At 37.5% G+C, this 21,280-nt stretch overlaps 1 protein-coding gene across 2 annotated transcripts in view; it reads right to left on the bottom strand.

Annotated features, from left to right (window-relative positions):
- The window catches only part of UBE3D (ubiquitin protein ligase E3D), a 91,686-nt gene that overhangs the window by 12,522 nt on the left and 57,884 nt on the right, over positions 1-21,280 (bottom strand). Inside the window, exon 10 of one of the 2 annotated variants that reach the window (XM_062488610.1) lies at positions 1,065-1,442. The exons of the other annotated variant lie outside the window; for it this stretch is intronic. Within the exon in view, the coding sequence (XP_062344594.1) occupies positions 1,422-1,442 (21 nt within the window). The 3' untranslated portion in view covers positions 1,065-1,421. Of the gene's footprint in view, positions 1-1,064; positions 1,443-21,280 lie in introns of those variants that run through there. 2 annotated transcript variants of the gene reach the window in all.

The raw sequence follows: 21,280 nt of genomic DNA on the forward strand, positions 1-21,280 counted from the left end.
AAAGATCAAACAGAAATGGAACCAAGCAATTCAAAGGCAATAACTCATAACCTCCTACAAGCAGACCAGTTCTCAGGTATTCTCTGAGCAACCACAAACTTCAAGACACCCCTCTCCCCCTTTCTTGCTCTACCACCACTTTCATTGCTGTGTTTGATGCTGTATGGTACAAGACATCCCCTTGGCCAATTCAGATCAGCTGTCCCTGCTGGGTCCTCCCACTAACTTCTTGCCCCTCTTCACTGGTGCAGAGTGAGAAGTAAGAGAAAGTTCAGCTATAGTCAAAATATTGATGCTGGAGCCACAAACCACAGCACTACAGTGGCTATTATGAAGGTTGCTCCATGTGTGCAAATTAAGAACAGGGGTCATTTAAACAGGTTGAAAAAGATTTTACAGCTTGAATATTTTGGCATATGAATGATTTCCTTCTGCAAATTGTTCAGTCATACTCTGGGAAGCTGAAACTGTCACAGACATTTGGCAGAACAAATGGTAAACTAATTTAGAAATAATATTTTATTCATAAAATGACTCAACATTGGTGCACAGACAAAATATCTTGTAGCCAGATAATTTAATCCCTGAATACAAAAGTCAGAATAATTTTGTTCTTCCTTCAATACTGAAAACTAAAATAATAACAGAAAAAAATTACCCAGAGTGGGTGCTCTGAGGCCTCAGCTCCTTGTGTTTGGATGTGTAAAATAAAGGTGTCCAATACTTTGTAGGATCACTTCCTACTTTATGATCATTTAATAAGTAAAGGGCATGCTAACTTTCCTTGAAATAATAACAATAATAAAAATAATAATAATTCCAAATAACCATAAAATCTTGGTTCTCCAAAACATTATCAATTTTTTAAAAATCTACATGTGGTGTAGGAATGCAGAAACTGTCTTCCTTCAGTCTCAAGCAAAGAGGTAAACCTTAATGCAGAAACAATATACCTGACAAACATGTAAGTTTTACAAAAACCCCACATTTTATGTTTTAAAGTTGGACCTCTAACTTCACCAGAACAAAGAAGGCAAAGAACTCACATTAGTATCCATGACATTTTAAAATATTTGCTACCAGTTGTGAACTTTCCTAAGGATATATACATTGCTATCAAAGACTGGTAAAGGCAGTACAAGATACACAGGGAATTTCTTTTTGGCAGTGAAGACATCACAATAGTCATCCCAGCTGGATGTCATAGGAGTGAATGCACCGCATACAAAAGTCTTTGGTTTTGAAACACATTCAGATATGAAGAACACACCCAGCCACCCCACCCCATTTTCTTTTGTATTGCCAGGGGATTTTCTTCTAGCAGTCACACCAGTGGAAGTTATCTGCACACATTTCTGCTGAAAATAAATCTAACAATAGTTTAATCTAACAATAGTTTTCAACACAGGTAACTTCGTTCTTCACATCTTCAAAAAGGCAACCTATAGAAGGAAGCAAAAACAATACTGTGATTAGTTTCAACACTGCAAGTAAAACAAAGATGTTTCTTTGTATCCACAAAAATTATATATTATAATAATCTTTTTACTTAATAACACACTAATGCAATGAGAAAACAGAGACTGTATTTGCTATTTTTCCACCTCTTCTCTACCTAACATGTTTCCTAAAAACTCCCAAAATTTGTTTTTTCTTTTGCTCAAGCACTGCCTATGTTGTAGAACTGAAACTTTTTTCCCCAGGATAACAAAGAATGTTTATCTCATCTAACTTAAAAGGCTATTTGATAGTATTTTGAAGCTAGCTTAGATTAAATCTTTGATACATTCCCTATTTTGTCTGAATATTAGACTGTTTGAACAGTGCTGTCACTAAGTCAAATCCTGATCCCAAAATTATGATGAAAAGTCCAAAGTCATAAAGAAAAATGTCTTACATTTTGAAATAACCAGGAACCAAAATCTTATCCAAGGGGAGAAGACAAATACTTCTAGAAAATGATGAGAAGATAGCAAATGGTGTACCTCTTCTCTTTAGTGCACTAAGCTGTCTAACAGCTATTCAGAGGGAAGGTGATCTATCAAATACAAGAGACTTATATGATTTCTGCTGTCCCAAACTTATTTGTTCTTGGTCACATGCATGCAGCAGTTTCTCCTGTATGTTTTGGTTTTGTTTAGCCTTCTTCAGGATCTGCAGGATACTAATGTAGAAAGTTAAGTTAGCTGACTGGAAATGACACGTCCAGATTCTTATCTGCCAAGGAGATTGCTTCACATATTTTTTGCTGATCACAAAGACAGAAAACAGATGCTTTCACAAAAACAGAAGGAAGGAAGGATTCCAGGAAGGAAGGAAGGATTCCAGGAAGGATTCCAGGAAGGAAGGAAGGATTCCAGGAAGGATTCCAGGAAGGAAGGAAGGATTCCAGGAAGGATTCCAGGAAGGATTCCAGGAAGGAAGGAAGGAAGGAAGGAAGGAAGGAAGGAAGGAAGGAAGGAAGGAAGGAAGACTACCAGGTTACACAACTGTTTTCTAAAAAGATAAAACCTGTTTTTCCTGTCTGATGAAAAACATACAAGAACTTCTGAGACAGACATTTCCTCTTTGTTGTCTGCAAGAGCTTTCAACAGACACTTAAGAGTAAAATTACCATTAATTACAGCTTCAGATTTTCAGAGCTGACCCTCAATCACCACTCTACTTGGTGCTGTGACTAAAAAACGCATGAAGCATGATCAACCAGAAGAAATTGCAAGCATAAAATACCACTGGGTATTCAGAAAAGAGGATAAAACAGAGTTAAAACACTCCTTTTGGATCCTGTGCCCAAAGCATGTTTAAGACAGAGTTATATGTATGCTATAAAGGATGTGGGGAAAAAAAAAAAAGGCAAGTTTTAACATATCTAAGATGGTTCTCAGAGAATCAGTCACATAAAGGATTTGTATCTAATTACACACCTACAAGGCATAAATGGGACATGCCAACAATTCTTGGTTAAGAATCAAAAAAAAAAAATCATGCAAACTCACTTCCTAAACAGTCTTTTTGCTACTTCAAAACTAACAGCAATAACTCTGTAGAAAAATGCAGTTACTGCATGGAAGAGTTTATACAGACAACAAAACTGAGATCCCTGAAAGCTCCCACATTTCCAAATCATTCTTTTCTTCTTCCTAACAGGAACTAAAATTCAGAAGCAAAAAATTTCATGTTCTGTATTAAACATAAGGAAGAAATTCTTTGTTGTAAGAATGGTGAGGCACTGGCACAGGTTGCCCAGGGAAACTGTGGATGCCCCATCACTGGAAGTGCTCAAGGCCAGGCTGGATGGAGCTTTGAGCAACCTTGTCTAGTGGGAGGTGTCCCTGCCTGTGGTGGGAGGCTAGAACAAGATGATCTCTCAGGTCCCTTCCAACCCAGGCCAAATCATTCTATTATTCTATGATTTCAAGAATATAAATCTTCCAAAACATTATAGGCAAACCTTGCCAGCATGCAGCTGGCTGGTCAGGATGGAAGTTGGCCTGCTTTCCCATGAATATCACCACACTGACACATTCCAATAGAGTGTTTTCTTTCAGCTCCATAAGCATTTTCTAACAGTAAGCTACTACATCAAAATAATTTCTGTTAGCTCAACTAAGGAGGGTTGTAAAAGCCAGAGACTACTCATCATGTAGAGAAATTTATCCGCCGTGCCAAAGATTCCCACCCTCAAAGACAAAAATAAAAAGCAAAATCAATATGCTTGTTACCTTTATCATGACTTGTCACTCAGATGAATATATATATACATAATTACAAGCAAATATAAACCTTACCTCTGTGCAAGAGTCATAAGTTATACAGGCTAGGGATGAAACCCTGGCACCAGTCAAATCAAAGACAAAACTCACATTGACTTTAACAATGTGGGAGATTTGTCCTTGCATGGCAAGGAAAAGATAAAAAAATCAGGAAAAGCCATAACCATCTCAATACTCAAGACCCAAAATTTTAAGCAGATTTTTCTATTTGAGATTACAGACTTCTTTGCTACAGTTTTGAAGTGCCATTAGAGTGGGTATATTTGTTTAATTTGACTGCTTGTAATATTTTATAATGCATGAAATACACTTTTCTTCTCCTTTGAGAGAGTTATTTGCAACATAATGCTCCCCTAGACTGCTAGGCTTTCCTACTGCCCAATAAACTGAAAAGCAACAAAAGTAATAATTTATTACTGTCTGTGTTTGTATTTACTACCAATGTGAATTCAAAGTGCACATTAGATCATTCCTACAGCTGACATACCAGCAAAAAAAGAAATGTAAATCAGCCTATTTAAAAACACCTGCAGCCCATGAAAGTAGTTCAGAACAAAATCAACTGAAACAAATCCACTTATGAAGTTTCACCTTATCCAACCAAAGTTCAAGATGAAGCATATAAAATATTATACTGTTACTGTAGATGCAGTTGGATATCTAAACAGCAGTGAACAATATGTTCTACACAACAAATGAATTACTCTATGTTGGGAAAATGGGACTACGTGGTTCTCCCCTGGTTTTCCATCTATTAGGATACCTTCTCTACAAGACAGACAACTATAAGCTTCTTCCAGTTTTAGTAGCAATGCTTTCAGCAAAGTCTGCACATCCAATATTTCACTGCTATGAGTGCATTTTGAAAGAAAAAGGATGCGCCAAACAGTTATCTCATCTACAAAGGTTTATTACTAAATTCAGAATAAAAGTCAGTTCTCTAATCAGTTTTTTTATTGACTTTACCTCAGCACATTGTCACCTTCGTAAAGTGCTCAGGATAGCCAGTATTAATCCACTCTTAAGGACAATTTAGGTACTCTACCATCCATACTTCTATGGCAGGAGACATTGTTTTTTTCCTTTCCTCTCAATTATTTCTGAAGATTTAATCTTACTCTGTCACAGAGTATCAAGTGCATCTCAGCCCTCTATCCCATTAGTTTCCACAGCACCAGAAGCTGCCAAGACCTCTGGATAATGAACAAACATAAACTCCACATTTTCAAGCATTTTAAGAGATATCAACACAGAGGGAGCACCAGAGCACCATAGAACAATAGATATATCATAAACATATGAACGATAGATATATCTTACAAAATCACTCTTTCTGTAAACAATAAGGCAGCATCAACTTTGTTAAAATCTCTTCTAGTCAGGACAAGTTAAGAAATCCAGGTAGCGAGATTCAATTTTAGAGGATGTGCTCTCTTGGGTTTCTCAGGAAAATCATAGAATGGTTTGGAGTGGAAGAGACCATAAAGATTATCTAGTTCAAATCCCACTTTCCATGAGCAACCTGGTCAAGTGAAATATGTCCAAACACTAAGGAGTAAAAGATGAAAACAAACAGTTGCAACTTTCAAAAATATTTTTAAAACTATGGAGACCTAACGAATTTAGAGATAAAAGAAGGTGGTTCCTGACAGCTGAAGCTGGTGAAAAGAAATCTCTTCTACCAAGTGCTAACACTAGGTGAGCTGGCAGAGTGGATGACTGCTGTAAGAGAAGCAGGAGCATGATAGAAGCAGCTAAACAACATATTTTAAAGAAATGCAATTTGCAAATCAGCTAAGCAAGGAAAAAACAGTTCAATCTTTGAATCAGGTTCAAGAACCATAACAGGAGCCAGAGCCTTACTTCCACAGAACAGGAAATATGTCAAAAGTTGTATTCCCATGTTGTAACAAAGCTTTGAAACTGCTCTTACATCCTTATCCTTCTCTTTTAAGGAGTCCAAGTGAATGGTGCGTAAAAATCCCTATGTAAAAATCCCAAAGCTGACAATAAAGGATTTTTAATACCTATGTCTCTCCTAAGAGCTAAGCAGAAGTATGTAAAAGATACAGAATTTCTCTTCAGTTTTAGAGAGAGAATTATACCTCTGTTTACTCCTGTGTAATTATAAAGGAAAATGGTGGGTTGAATGTAGTTATGTATGCTTCAGTTTCAGCAGAAGAAATTAAATATCTAAACGCTTCCTAAAATATGACTGCTGTGGTTTTTTCCACTGCACAACAAAGAATAAAACACCACCCAGCTCAACCTGAAGCTTAAACGTATGAAAGACATTTTACTGTTGTCTTCTTTGAACATTAGAACCAATTTTTAAACACTACCACACACAGTTCATAATGCTACATTGTATTTTAGAAGAACATAACTTACATGGCTATCTTAAATCATATCTACTGCAACAGACAGTCTGTACATAGACAGATACCCACGCTTTAATCCTGCACATGTGCTAGTGTGAAATCAGGCGTGATGAAACGACTGCAGAGGAAACGTTGATTACACACCAGCAAGGCTACAGCCTACAATCAACATCAAATGCTGTATTTATTTCCACTCAAGGCTGACAGGTAATCAAGCAATGCCATGCCATCCATGTGCACAGGAAGAGAATAACCTTCCCAAAAAGACAAGGACAGCTATGGGCAGACCTCTGCCCCTAGATCCAGCTGTGCTGGATGATACTAATCTCACAGGCTCATGGTGTCTCTCTGCTGCAAGTTACCATTCCTCTCTCCCACAAAAGACCATTTCAGAGTTTCTCCTAGTGTCTGATGAAATCAGACTGACTAAATGGATGGGTTTATCCCAGAAACAAGAAAGGGAGGGCTCGCACAAGCAATTCTGCTGGCAGATCACAGGGGAGAGACAAATCACTGGTGGAAATGAGAGTGAAAAGCTGAGAATAGTGTTTTTTTCCACATGTAGAGCTGGATTTAAAAGATAACATACTCAAAGCCTCAGACCAGTCTAATTCACATCCAGATTTGTATTGCTACAAATGTTATGGCTAGAGCTAAGTGTTATGGCTTAAGTCATAATAACTACAACTGCTTGTGTGGTTGCAATTACATTGCAGTGAAGATGCCCTGTACATAGAATACACTTCTACCTCGGAAGAAAAGAATCAGAGAGAGAATCAGAGAAAGTGATATAAACATGCTTGCATGAATATAACTGAACCTACATATCCCTTATCCCCAGATTTAATAATGCACTAATACCACTACAGGGACAATGTGCATAAACAGAGAAGGCCATAACCCTGCCTGACACTTTTCTCACTCCTGTAAAATAAAGACAGATCAATGAGTGAGAGAATTAAAGCATCCGCACCATGTCTATAAATATTTGATTTCTGATAAACTCTGCAAGAAGTTTGGTGCTTCCATAGGTGCTGAAAAGGGACAGAGCAGTCAAAGGAATAAGGCTTTTCCCAAAGCACATACAGTACTCCTTCCATTCCTGCATCACCACCAGAATACAGTGATAACTTGTAACTGTTACCATTACCCTGTGGATTAGCAACTACTGGCAATGGCTGATTATAAATAGCCACATTAAGTCTTAAAAGTTCACCTGCCTACCCACACCATACAGTTTATATATTTGTTCTCACCTAACAATCTGGGATCAAGTCTGCTGATGTACAAATACCCTGTTCCAGAAATATATTTTGGCACCAGTGTGAATGAATGGACACAAAGCAGATGGCATTAGATGAGCAGAGACGTGAGAGAACATTAACTGCTATATTTACACTTGCTCCCACTGAATCCAGAGACCCATACAAAAGCAGCTGTCTTTTCCAGACTTGAATGTTACCAAGCTGCTGCATATTACCCGTAGATCTCTGGAGTGGCTTTTGGGGAAAGCAAAGGCATTTTTAGAGGAAATTAGAGAGTAAAAAAGCATGCTCACTACTAGAATGAGAGGAATCAGAGACAGAATCATTATGGTTGCAAAAGACCTCCAAGATGTTCAAACCCATCAATCATTGAGATGAGCCTACCTTGACAGTATAGTATTTACTTGCCCCATAGGGTCTCCTGGTAGCCTGCAAACTCACTGGCTACACTCCAGCAGCAAAGGTGTAACCTCTGCTGCACTGGTTAGTTCTTCTTCTTTTGTACTGCAGGCTCTTATGATAATAGTTGAACCTTGGGTCACTCAGTGCCTGTTTCAACAATATGTCAACAATAATTGTCTCATGTTCTCTCACACAGGGAATTTCCCAACATGCTTTAATGCCATGCAGTGAGAAGTCTGCTTTTGAGTATGCACCAGAATATGGAAAGTGTTCTAATTACCCTTCCTTTGCATTTTTGGTCTAAGAAAACCAAGGAAACATCAGCCTGTGCTCATAGCACCATAACTTCATACCACTAGGTTAGTATGTCTTAAATATTTTACTATAGAAACAAAACCTTTTGAACAAATATGTCTCTAGAGGAATATGAGTCCCTTGAAAAGGTCACTAAAACAATACTGCAGATTGACAGAACAGATACAGTTGTACCAGCCAAGTTTAAAATATTTAATGAAATAACAAAAATTTATAGGGTCAATCTAAAAGCGTTTGTGACTATCATTGTCATGCTCAAGTTCCAAAAGAGACAGAAACTAAAATACACCCAGAATACTCTCTCAGCCAAACGCAGCAGCACTGTGCTGCACAGGGCTATGTCATCAAGGCAATAATGAAGGAAAAAGAAGCACAGATTGTGAAACCATGTTATCCTGACAAACTAAAACCCTGCAAATTGGGTTGAAGAACAAAGGTATGTGGAATGATGGTTTTGCAGTCTGATCCACTAATCCCTACAGGGCTCAAATTTGGGTATGGAGGAGAGGACATTCTGTGAAGAACTCTTACCTCACTCACTGCACAGGAAGTCTAGGTCATTCTTTAGCAGATACATGTGCAAGGAATTCCACATCTCAATGAATATGTGCTTCAAACAGCTTTAAGGTCTTACAGGAAACATAATTTTGGTCATATGTCAACATAACCGTGGTGCTACGTTGCCACAGAAGCAGAGGAACAGAGGTGGCAACAAAAGCTGGGAAGAACCTGGCTTCAGCAGACCTATCAGCTGAAGAGTGAAATTCCCCAGAGCTCCTAGGAGAAGGCTGGGGAAAGGTAAGTCCTCTGCTGTATGGCATAAAAGGCACATGTGTGGCCTTTCCAGTCTTCAAAGCAGGAAGAAACTGATTAGAACACCACTCTGATAAATCATTTCTACTATCCAAGCTGGAGAAAATGTGAAATACAACCAAAACAACAGTGCAGAAAGAGAATTAGATTCCTTCCATTCAATTTCTAGTGGAATTAATTTCAACCAAAGCAAGGGTTTCCTTCTTTAAATATGATTTATTAATCTGATAATGTACCTCCAGGATTTAAGAAATAAACCCATATATAAATCAGCATGCATTCTTTCAACCAAATCCTTCCTCAAGTATTAATTTCTTATAATAATGAAGCTAGATTTGAAATGTGACAGAGATAAATAAGAAAAAGCAAGAGATTCCTCCAAAGTACTACTCTGTGCATGTGTACTGCAAGCTATCAGTTTGCTACTGTTAACAGTTGCATGATGAAACTTGCCAAAGTTTCAGAGAGAAAACCTCTGGCAGTTGCAAAAACAGTAGAAGATAAATATCTGCATGGTTTTAGTTGATATGAAGACAAGTAATTCTTTAAAATTTCAGATCAAGTAGTTCTTTGCGTGAAAAAAGGAAACCTTTTTTTTGGGTTTGTTTTCTTTCAGGATGAGATGGCTATTAATATTTTTGTTTCTTCACACCTAGAAGTCCCAAAACTTTATGATTTTATTTTGTTTTCTGCCAAACCTTCCTCATTAGCCAGTGCTATTTTTATTTCCATGGCAGATGTTACTTCTTGTGGTACCCATCTTTAAGACAGGCATAGAAATAGCAGTATTATTTACCTTTGCTAGTCTTACATACACTTTCTTGAATGTAAACTATAACAGGGGGCATAACTGGGTACTAATGTTGCATTGCAATTACTGATACAAAGTGAACTGAACTAAAAACCCCATGGAATTAGGATTTTTCTTAGTCAACACCAGATGAAGTTTGGTTTCTACTGTAGTAATCATCACACTCCAAACTTAAAACTAATCATGTAGTCAGAGCAGCACATATGTTTCTGCATCAGGCAGTTTTAAACTGCTGCAGAAAAAACATTTGTTTAACCACATATATTCATAGGCAGTTGTGAAAAACAGGTTAACCTAAAAAAAAAAAAAGAAAAACAAAACGAGGCACTGCAAGCTGCTGTGTCAATTAAGTGCACGCTAGTTGCATCCTAAAGCTAGAGACATGAAGAAATTAATGCCTGGCAGCCCAAACTGAAACATGATGCAGCTTCTAAAAACTTCTTAGCTTTGCTGAAAGGTGTGTCATGAGGCTGAGGAGGAGGAGGGCAGGTCTGCCACCCTTTCCAAGCCCTGCACTCCAGTGGGCCATTCCACACTCACAGTCTGCCATCACGGCAGGACTTGCTCCTGTGCCATTCCCTGAAAGCCATGTTACTCTAGGCCTTTGCTGTTTTTGCGGTTCTCATGCCACAGATTCTTGGGAATCTGTTTCAACTGATTGGAATCCATAATATACTGCTGTATCTTCCCCAGAAACAGAAAGAACTGACACACTGGTGCTGCTGTGGCATTCAGCAGCTGCACCTTTAACAGTATTTCAGCATTGAAGATGAGGATGAAAAACACCCTGAACAAGGCACTATGAAGAGTCTGCTGTCTTAAAAAACACAGGTCTAAACAGAGAAATATATGAATTTATTCTGTTGAATTTGATGCAAGTGAATTGTACCTAATTCTAGAGAGACTAAATAGAGCCAGCTAAGTGGCCACGTAACCTCTCTTTAACAGTTAATCTCCTCTCTCAAAATGAGGCTGATAAAGTATGGTGCATGTCAGGTGTGTTTCACAGCACACTATGCATTTTCATCTTTTATTAGATGCTGGCTTACCCAGATGTGTGATGTTCTGGTCATTTGCACGGCTGTTGCTCTCAATTAGATGCTCTTAAGTGATACTTTCTGCAACAATATTTATGAAACATCCTATCTCACCAAAATATCCTTACTCTATTTCAATCCTACTATTTCTTAAAGAGAGGGAAGTACTAACATACCTGAAAGAGAAAAACTGGTTTTAGGTCTTTACTACACAGTAACACAGTTGGATTTTAAGTTGGCAACTGTCCCCTTTCCTCTCCTATTAGCCATGACATACTGTAGCACACTTTAAAACAGAAAGGTGACTTTCAAGTAGTGCATCATCCAAACCAGAGAAATGAATAATATAGTCTTCTATTACTGCTTAGTTTTCCAGCTCAAATGATCCCTTCACCATAAACTAACATTTCCTCTATTATTCCCTGTAAGTGAATCATTCCCCACAGTAACTCAAATCATCTTTCTCCTATTTTTAACCACTACTCCTAACAACTTTTTTCTCACTCTAATCAATCCTTCCCTTAAACCCACACAATACACCTTTCATCAAGATTTACCTCCAGCCTGTACTATGTCAGATATACTGCAGCAGGAGATAAAGTCTTGCTCACAGTTTCTCCAGGAAAAGCAAGATTACTACAAAAATAGTTATTTGTTACCCAGCTGCAGGAGCAGGTAAAATCTAGAAGCCAGTATCCCCTTCAGGGCCTGGCTGGAGATGCCTTTCCTTGCTTATGTTTCTCATCTTTTTTCTCCCCTCAACTCCTTTGCCCTTTATAGGAGTAAAAACAGCAAGTTAAGATTATTTCAGGTTTAGAAGAAACATGGTAGAAAGCTAAAGAGGAACTGAACAGGAAACCTAAGAAGAAAGGAGAAGAAAGCAGTATATCTTGCTACAAACTGAAGTGCAGGCAAGCATTTACACTAAATAAAAGAGATGTAATTGGGGTGCATTAACAAGGCTATCACACAGGCATCAAACAAAGAAATTGAGTTTCCCTCACACTCTCCTTAACTCCCAGTGTAATAGCAATACAGTTATCTCCAGGATTCACCACTGGCAAGACTCCAGAGACATTAGATATTAATGTTGTAGGTCAACGCACCTTTGAATTTTAATTTATGAAAATCAGTCTTTCTCTGTTTGTCCAAATTTAGCCCCGGTTCAGAGTCTGTTTGAGGCCAATCATAAGACAACCTTCTCGTGTCTTACACTGAAATGCCTTAGAAAACCCAAAAGACAGGTAAAACTGACACAGGAAATTACACAGCAGCACCAGAGGTTACATGCTCTGCCTTCAAACAGATTGTTGGGAAAAGATGTATTAAAAGCTGCTATGGTAAGATGCTTTACAAACAAGGAGACAAGAAGGAAACAAGCCAACCACTTTGGTTAATACTTGCTGATGGCCTGGAGAGTATAATTGCAGTTTAATTTTGCTCTTGTCTCTAAACTGTTACATTTTTATCGAAAAAGAAAACCTACTAAACCCTGAAAGCCAAGAAGTGGTCTACCCTCCTCATATCCTGCAATGTTTATAGTTAGTTATATCATAGAAACTAGTACACTGACATAAACTGGGTTTTTAAGAGTCTCCCTTAGCAAATGCTACAGGAGCAGAGCACTCTGTGATGTCATGCTAAAAATTCTGGGTATGTATGTATCTTCTCACATACTCAATGCTGCAACAGTGTCAGACGTGGCCATCTCCTGTGTGCACACCCATTTCTCAACATACCAAACCCAAATGCTACCTGACATATGATCTGAAATACCAGTAACATGTGAGGAGAGGGCAGAGGGAGCATGACATAGAATGGATGCATTAGAGAAGATTAATAAATTATACCTTTTATTGAGAGGTATTTAGTTATACGCTCAAATTTACACACAATCTTTACTTTTACATGCAATCTGAACAGTCAAATCTACCATAACTCTAAAGAAAATAGTAGAGGAGATTAAAGGAGAATGTGGCACTGTTATGTAACACTTTGAAACTAGATAGTCTTTGAAACTAGATGTCTTCATTAGGTTATCTTTTGAAAACTTCATGGAAAAAAAGCAAGTTTGAAAAATTAGTTGCTTAAATTCTCTCTTTGCTTCCTGGCAGTTAAAACTGGAAAGAGAATAAATACCTCCCTGCATGAGGTATGAGGATTAATTTGTTTGTGTATATAAATGGGTATTTAAGTATCAACTACTCCTTTATTTTTAACACCTTATTGGGACTACTGCATTCCTACCAGAGTTCAACTTTTGTCAAGAGATTAAGACTGAGTTAAAACAGGAACAGGTGTTTAGATGATGATATGGCTGCAATAAAAGCACAAACCAAGAAGATGTAGGGAAAAAAAATTATATAATACATTAATTTGTATCCTGTGAAATAGAGAGACACAGAGAAGAAAACATAAAACCATAATAACTAAGGGATATTTAGGAAAAAGTATTTTCCCACTATGATACATTCCCAGGGGGACAGAGTCTGAGCCCTTTGGTCCCAGGTCATCCCATTCCTGTACAATCTCATGATGCCTATTAAATGGCCAAGCATTCAGTAAATACTGCTTAATACTTGTTGGGTAATAAAACATTTTCAAAGCCTCTAAAGGGTGTAGGATTTTAAGGCTACTTTCAGTGAAATTTGAGCTCTTAAATTATAGCAGGTATTTTTACAGTGTGGATTTCTGGTCTCTAAGATCCCTATAGCCTTTACTAGGTCAAACTAGTTTTATTTCTAGGGATTGAGTACATTCTTTTGCCAGCTGCAAGCAGAACAAAAGCTGAAACCATCCATTTTAAGGCTCAAACTCATGAAAACAGATGTTTTCTTGGTAAAAAGAACAGTTACTGACCTTGAAGCTTCATAAAAACTACATTTATGTATTTACCATTTTTAGAATATTTTTCCTTTAACAATAAGATAATTGAAGATAAAAGCTTTCAAGCAGTTTTTTTTTGAAAGCAGACTGCACTCAAACATAAATCCTGTAAGTTAAAACTCTTTTCATCAAGATTTATTATTAATTTCATACAAAACTAAAAGTAAATTAAGTGAAGATTTTTAAAAGCAAATACATGTGGCATAGTAGGTGATGAAATATGTATGAGGTTCATTATTACTTTGTTTATTGCCACATTCATATAAGAGTAGGACATACAGTACAAAATAAGTAAAACTTAACTGTGGAGATACTGTGGGCAGCATGAGCCTTCAGCTCTGGCAACTCTCAGCATTATTGAACCTCAGAAGTAAAAAGTTTGACTGAGAACATCATAAGAAATTAAAATGGCTGTCTAGACTATATTGAAGTCCCTTATGTCTTTCATTATGATAAAGCATGCCTGTAAAACAACCTAGAGAAAGAATGTAGTAATGTAATTTCTGCATGCTAGATGTTTATTTTCCTATATCATGATTCTTGCATTTTAAGAAGGTTTAATTCAATTAACTTTGCCTTCAGTACATTTAAACTGCATCCTTTCTAAGTATTTCTTGTCAGTAGCCACCCATGAGAGAGAAGTCTATTAAATTAGCAAGAGAATAAGAAAGATTTTAAAACAAGTGATGACAGAGAATTCTCTTTGAAAACAATACTGAAGAAACCCAATTTTGACCTGAGACAAACTCCCTCATCCTTTTGATTCTAATGATTTCCTCAACAATTACATAGTTATTCAGAAGTTGAACTTTGCCCTGGATCTTTGATTCTGTACACACTCTGGAACACCTCTATTGTCCAAGGGAGGCAATTATTCATGCGGTGAAGTGCTTATGGGAGTCAAATCTAGACTTATAAATAGCTTATGGATTCCTGTCTCTGACAGGCACCAGACAATTTTGAATACTTACACTCTATCAGAAGAGACTTGGAAAATTTTAATGAATGCATCAATTAATGGCAATTGAAAGTTAATTTGCCTTCCAAAAGGAAGGGCTGTACAAGGAACCAGGTGAATCTTAAGACAGAGTTTGATCCATTGATGATCCATGTTATCTGCAATAACAGGACTAAATTTAATGAAATATAAGAATTCCAAGTGGTCCCAGCTATAAACCATACCAATTATTGCAAGTATGTGAAGTAAAAACAAAAGCTAGAACAAACATTTGATAGCATAGAATCCAGAGCAAAACCCTTCCTGAACCAGTCTCTTCATGAGATTCCTATCCCAGCATGTCAGAAGAGCAGCAACAGTGGGAAATGCAAGCATTTCTCAAGCAGAGGTCAGACTGACACCATTTACTGGCATCAGGACAGCAACTTCCACTGCAGGGGCAGGACTGACCTTTTTGCAACAGTGACCTTTTGCACACTGTAGCATTACTGGAAGACTCTGAATCTCAGAACCCTGATACCATTCTTCTCAATTAACCATGACCATTCAAAAACAGGAATAAACCCTAAATATAGGCATTTGATAATTCAAAGCCAAACACTCATTCCAAGAAAAGCCCTTTCCTCCCACCAAATGAAATATCAAAGATTATACAAGGACCTCAGCAGCCTTCACTAATGTATTTCACCAAAGAAGTATGCATTTCTTTGGAGAAAGGTTAAGGAATAACCAAACAGTATTTCAATCTTCCTTCCCACTGTGAGGCACACCTGCATAGTCACTGGATAATTCCAAAGAGGCAGAAGGAAGAGACAAGGTTACATGAACAAGAGGCTGGGGGAAATGGAAAGACTACCTTAGATTGGTTAGGCTGCTGCTGAATAGAAAACTATCACTCTCAATATCACAGCAATGGGAGCTGATGTACAGATCATTAAAATAGTCAAAATAAAGGTATAGGCAGTATCATGTGAATGAGCACTGAATGGACATGGTGTTAAAATGTCTGCAAATACACTCTGAAAGCAGCGAGTTCTACTCGCTGTATGAAAAGCGAGGCAGCTTTTCACCATATTCAGCTTTATACAGAGAAGTCACATAAGGAATACAGAAGGCAGATTTCTCTATCATACCATATTCTGTTACTTCTTGAAGTTATTTTCATGTCTGATTTATCATCCAATATATAGGCAAATGATTCAATTTGTCTTCTCTGATGTCAAGGTGACCCTGCCTAGAAGCCCCAGACCTTTACCCTCTCCAAAGATCTCTGTTACTTCTTGTAAAACACTCTTCTAAATTGTGAGGAAGAATTAATATCCTTAAAGATGTGAAATGTAACAAAAATTAAGCAAACAGGAAAACCTCAGGCATTTACACACATTTAAACACAACCACCAAACCAATCTCCCAAGAAAACCTTCAGAGAACTGGATTTACAGAGTACAGGTGTTGCATCTATTGAACAGTGCACCCTCTTCTTTTCCATCACTCTTATTTACTCATTTCATTTCTAATAAGAACATATCAGCTCCTAAACTGAGGGATGTGTATGCATTTACTACCACAGCATATGCTTGCACTGTGGCAGAACCAAAGGGGTGCATCAAGATGGAAATCCCTGTATTACCTATCTCCCTTCACAACCATTTTATGGGGCTATTAACAAACGTTTCCCCCCATCCTGACTTTCTGCAGATTCTCTTTTCTGTCCACCCTTGCCATGCTTTGACTTAAATTTGAAATAATCTCCTTGGATTGTGCACCATGCTTTTAATTTTTCAGCCAAATGCTATGCACAGCTTTTATCTGTAATAGTAACAGATTGCCCAAGGACACACACAATGAGTCATGGAAAGAGTAAGGATTTCCTGGCTCTTAATCCAATGCTCAGACAAGGCCTCTCATGTTTCCAATTTTCAGGGGCCGGCAGGTGGGGAGAAGAGAAGACAAAAGAAAAAAAGATGTGAGGGAGACTTTTTTAGGTAAGCAAAGTAGACAACCAGAAAAAAATCTGCACAAGCTCTTCTCAGTTTCAGATAACTGATGTAACAGTAATCACAGAATCTGCTGAAGAGCTTATATCTGTTTTTTTTTTAAGCAATGGATAGAACAGGGGAAATATATTAATCAGCAGGAAAAAGACACAAAAAAATCTTAAAGCAAAAAGAACAAGTTTGCTCAACAACCCTGGAAACAAAAGAGAAAGGAACTTACTTGCTTTCAGGGCAGAGATTTGGAAGCTTTCTCCCAAATAGAAGTGTAGCTAGCAGCATTAGCATATGCCCACTGCAGAACCATGAAAAAATCTGGGGGTTGTGAACATGGAAGTAGGTGACATGAATCAGTTCTCACCTGAACACACTTGAGAAACACTCTGTGTTACAACTGGTCTATTTAACTAAGGAAGATGATCTCCCCAAGACCAACTATAATTAGCAGGAGATGAAGATTCAAGAGACAAATACAGATCATACAGAGGTGATGTATCAGCATCCACAAAATAACTAATAACCATCCTAATAATGCCACCTACTCCAAAAAACTATGCAACTGTTTACAAGACCCATTATGTCACAAAAGAACAGGAAAATAATATTTCATCCCCATAAAAGTAGGCCACCCATCACATTCTGAAAAGGGATCCAAGCAAAAAGAATAAACAGATTATGATACAAGTTGTACTCATTTATCACTTGGAAGCACAGCTCACACATGGGCTTTGACAGCATCCAGGATAACTGGCTGAAATAAGACCCATTTCAAAATGAAACAGATGTTAAAACACTGGTTTAAAATTTAAGATGTTTAAAACACTGTCTTTTAAGTTAAAGACATTAACTGCACACATGTATGGGATACTTAAGGACTGCTTGTCTCACTGACCTAGAATGCAATTATTTAGAGACTACTGTCGAACCAGTATCTGCACTCCTGACCTAACTATCACTGAAGAGATCTAGTGCAACATCTAAAAGGTGCAGTCAATCCTACACCTCAGAAACTGAATGGCTTCTTTGGGTTCCTACTCAGTCCAGTTAAACAACTGACTGCAACAACAGCCATCACCATGGACAGCAAATGACTTCAGCAGAGGGTGAGAACCCAGAGAGCCAGGAGGCAGCTCCTTCCAGATTCCCAGATTCTCACACAAGCAGTGAGTAGCACAGCATTAGCCTGCACAGTGCCCGAGGCCCTGCTGACAAAAGACACTAAAAGGCTGAGGTACTCAATGTCCTTTATGCCTCAGTCTTCACTGGTAATCAGCCTGCAAGAAATCCAGACCCCTGAGACCAGTAGGGAAGTCTGTAAGAAGGTGATTTGCCCTTCATGGAGGAGGACCAGGTAACAGAACGCTTATAGTGGACATACATCTGCATCAGGAAAAGTGCTGCTAGCAAGTTGAGGGAGGTCATCCTTCACCCCAAACCAGCACTGGTAAGGCCACATCTGGACTGTTGGGTGCAGGTCTAGGCTCCACAGTACAAGAAAGATAAGGATTTAATGAAGAGAGGAAAGGGCTAAGAACAGGCTAAGGGACCATGAGGATGACAAAGAGATTGGAGTGTCTTTCATATGAGGAGAGGCTGAGAGCTGGGATTGTTCAGCCTGGACAAGAGAAGGTCAAGGGTGATCATATCAGTGTGTAAAAATACTTGATGGGAGGGAGTGAAGATGGAAAAGCCAGACTCTTCCCAGTAGTGCCTTCTAACAGGACAAGAGGCAGTAAGCACAAATTAAAGGGCATGAAATTCTTTCTGAACACTTTTTGACTGTAAGAGGGTAGAACACTGGCACACACTGCCCAGGTTCATCCTTGCAGGAGTTTAATACCCAACTGGGCATGGTCTCAAGTAACCTGCTCTAGGTGACTGTGCTTTTTTGGACAAGATGATATCAAGAGGTCACATCCAACCTCAATGACCCTGTGACTCTGTAAATGTATTTCTGTTGCATGCCATTTTTAAGTGAACAAGCTAATTAACAAAGATTGGTAACCGAGGCATCCTTGAACACAAACAGTTCAAATGTTTTGCAAGAACTACACCATGTAAACTTCACATTCCCTCTTAATTTTGCTGCCTAAGCTTCTTTTTATAAATCAACTTCCTTCATTCACTTGAAAGATACTTTAATCAAATACTGAAGAGAAAATACTTCTGAATTAAACCTTATCTTGTAGTTTTGATTGACTCCTCCCCTCCTCCTTTGCAACCTCTTTTCTTTATATTACAATATAGTATGAATTTGTCCTTTAGCTAATGGCTCCATGTAGTCCATATTATTCTCTTTAGGCTTCTTTTCCTCCCCCCTCTTTTTCTTCATCTGTTTCCCAGCCACTGAATATTTTCCAGTTTCAGATGAAAATAACAATTAGGTTTTATTATTATGAGACCTTTTCTTGTACTGATAAAAATCTTATTATGCAAAACATAATAAGCTATAACATTTTTTTAACGAGATTTTCATGTTCATTTTTAACTTCCATATAGAAAGCATTAATGACCTTCAAGAAGAATCAATTTTCCGTATTCTTTCTTCCAATTCTTTTTCTTATTTTTTAAATCCAATTTTACCATCAAGGATAAATATATATGAACAAAGTATATACTGGAATCATATCTCCCTGGAGGCATCATTTTGGATTATTGAAGTATAATTATTACAGCACATTGGTCTGCTTCAAGACTTCCAAAATACTGTTTAAAACCTCTTCCTTAGGGCAAGGCCACTAAAAAACACGCTGTTGAACCATAATTGCTTGCATTACAAAAAAAAAAAAAAATAGCATTTCCCAAAGATCAGTGAATGAAAAATAGCATAAGTAAGTAGAAATGTAGAGAGATGATACACAAGCACAAGTTATAAATGTTGCAAAACTGAGGATCACAGCAAGACCTTAAGGTCTGAATGAAATACCCTGAAGTTCTTAAAAAAATTACCAGCTTTATAAGATAAACACTAAGAACTACCTAGGATCAAAACCAGGTACTTTATATTTCTGCATGAAAACCTTTAATAAAACTGTTCTGAGTTAGTGGAAAAAATATAAATGAAAAATTGTTTGTCTCAAACTTTTAAAACAATCATTCTCCTGGACTTCTCACACTAAAATCCCCTGATGCTTGACATACAATATGAACAGATATTTTTAATTCACTTTGAACACCAGCCACACCATTTCACTCATTTTGTATCCTGAATTTAAGCATTTTATACAAAATTCTATTGTACTGCATACACAACTAAAAACTCTCAAAAGGGATTTTGATCTCCAAAACCCTAAATTTCCTTACTAAGCCAAATTAAATGAGCATGGTAGCTTGCATGTCCAAAGGTTACTTTTATAATGTGACTGATCCTCCCTACCTTTACTTATTTAAAATAATTAATTGTCCCTTATCTTGCTTTGAAAAATAGGCTTTGTAATGTTTAAATCCCAGGGATCTTTCCAAAAACCTATTTCGTTTTTTACATTACACATTTTTTTATGCACAGTCATAAATACATGCTCACTGTGCATTAGACAAAGTCCAACTAAAGGAAAAAAGTTCTTTGCACTTTTTCTTATCTTCTATCTCTGGCTCATCTTCTCTTCCCAACTATAAAACACAAATAAAGCCTGTTTAAACACAGAAAGACTGAAAAACAGAAGGAAAGAAAAGCACAGACCTTGAACACCAGGAGTAAAATTAAATTAGTTAACTGCTAGAAGCATGAAGCATTAATGAAATAGAAATAGAGAATTTTCCCCTTATGAGGAACATTTATTCAGCGTTAATTAAATTCTTTTATTCAAAATCTATACTTACCCAAGTGAAAAAATATTACATCATATCAATAACTGCAGAGTGTAAGCAAGTACTACATTACAAGCATCTTTTCCCCATCTAGTGGAGTGAGGCCTTTAAATCATTTATACTGATTGAAGTCTTCAAATAAAGGATAAAAAAAACCAACAGAGAACCCTCTGCATGAACCAGCAGCCACCACTATTAATTCGCTTGTCTAACAAATATCAGAGATTAGCTTCAAGCATTTGCTTGCAAAGTTCACATGCAATAGTGTTAATGAGGAACTTTCAGAGTCTGCAATAATTATTTCTCTACAAAATATCCAGCTGGCTGGTTTATTCATTTGCAGGCCAGTTCTGCACCACTGAAGTCAAAGAGAGTTTTGATATTAACTTCAAAAGGTTCAGGTCCTTGCCTACGCTGTTGAGTTATCACCACAAACGCTTCGGGTGCATTTCTGTAATACCACACAAACTAATTAAAGCAAAGCTGCCACCACTGAGGAACCACCACTAGAATTTTTAAGCTTACAAGATGAGGAAAAGGCTCCTAAGTCTTCAGGTGGACACCCTTAATGATTGCCTAACTTAAAAAAAATCCACTCAGCATTTGTTCATTTGAATGAGAACTCTAGGTAATCCAGAGTCCTGGCCATTTTTATTGGAATGGTGAAAACAGGACGGACAAGTCACTTCTGCATAAACAGAGTGGCATAAGAGATTAAGGTAATATATTTACATTAAATTCTTTTTCCATGACTTGCATTTTGTTGTAAAAAAATATTACGGGGTTGTTTTGAGAATAATTTTGGAAGATTTGATCAGGCATTCACATGCTTTGTAAA

The sequence above is a fragment of the Cinclus cinclus genome, chromosome 3 (genome assembly GCF_963662255.1).
Source record: "Cinclus cinclus chromosome 3, bCinCin1.1, whole genome shotgun sequence".
Taxonomy (NCBI): Eukaryota; Metazoa; Chordata; class Aves; order Passeriformes; family Cinclidae; genus Cinclus; species Cinclus cinclus.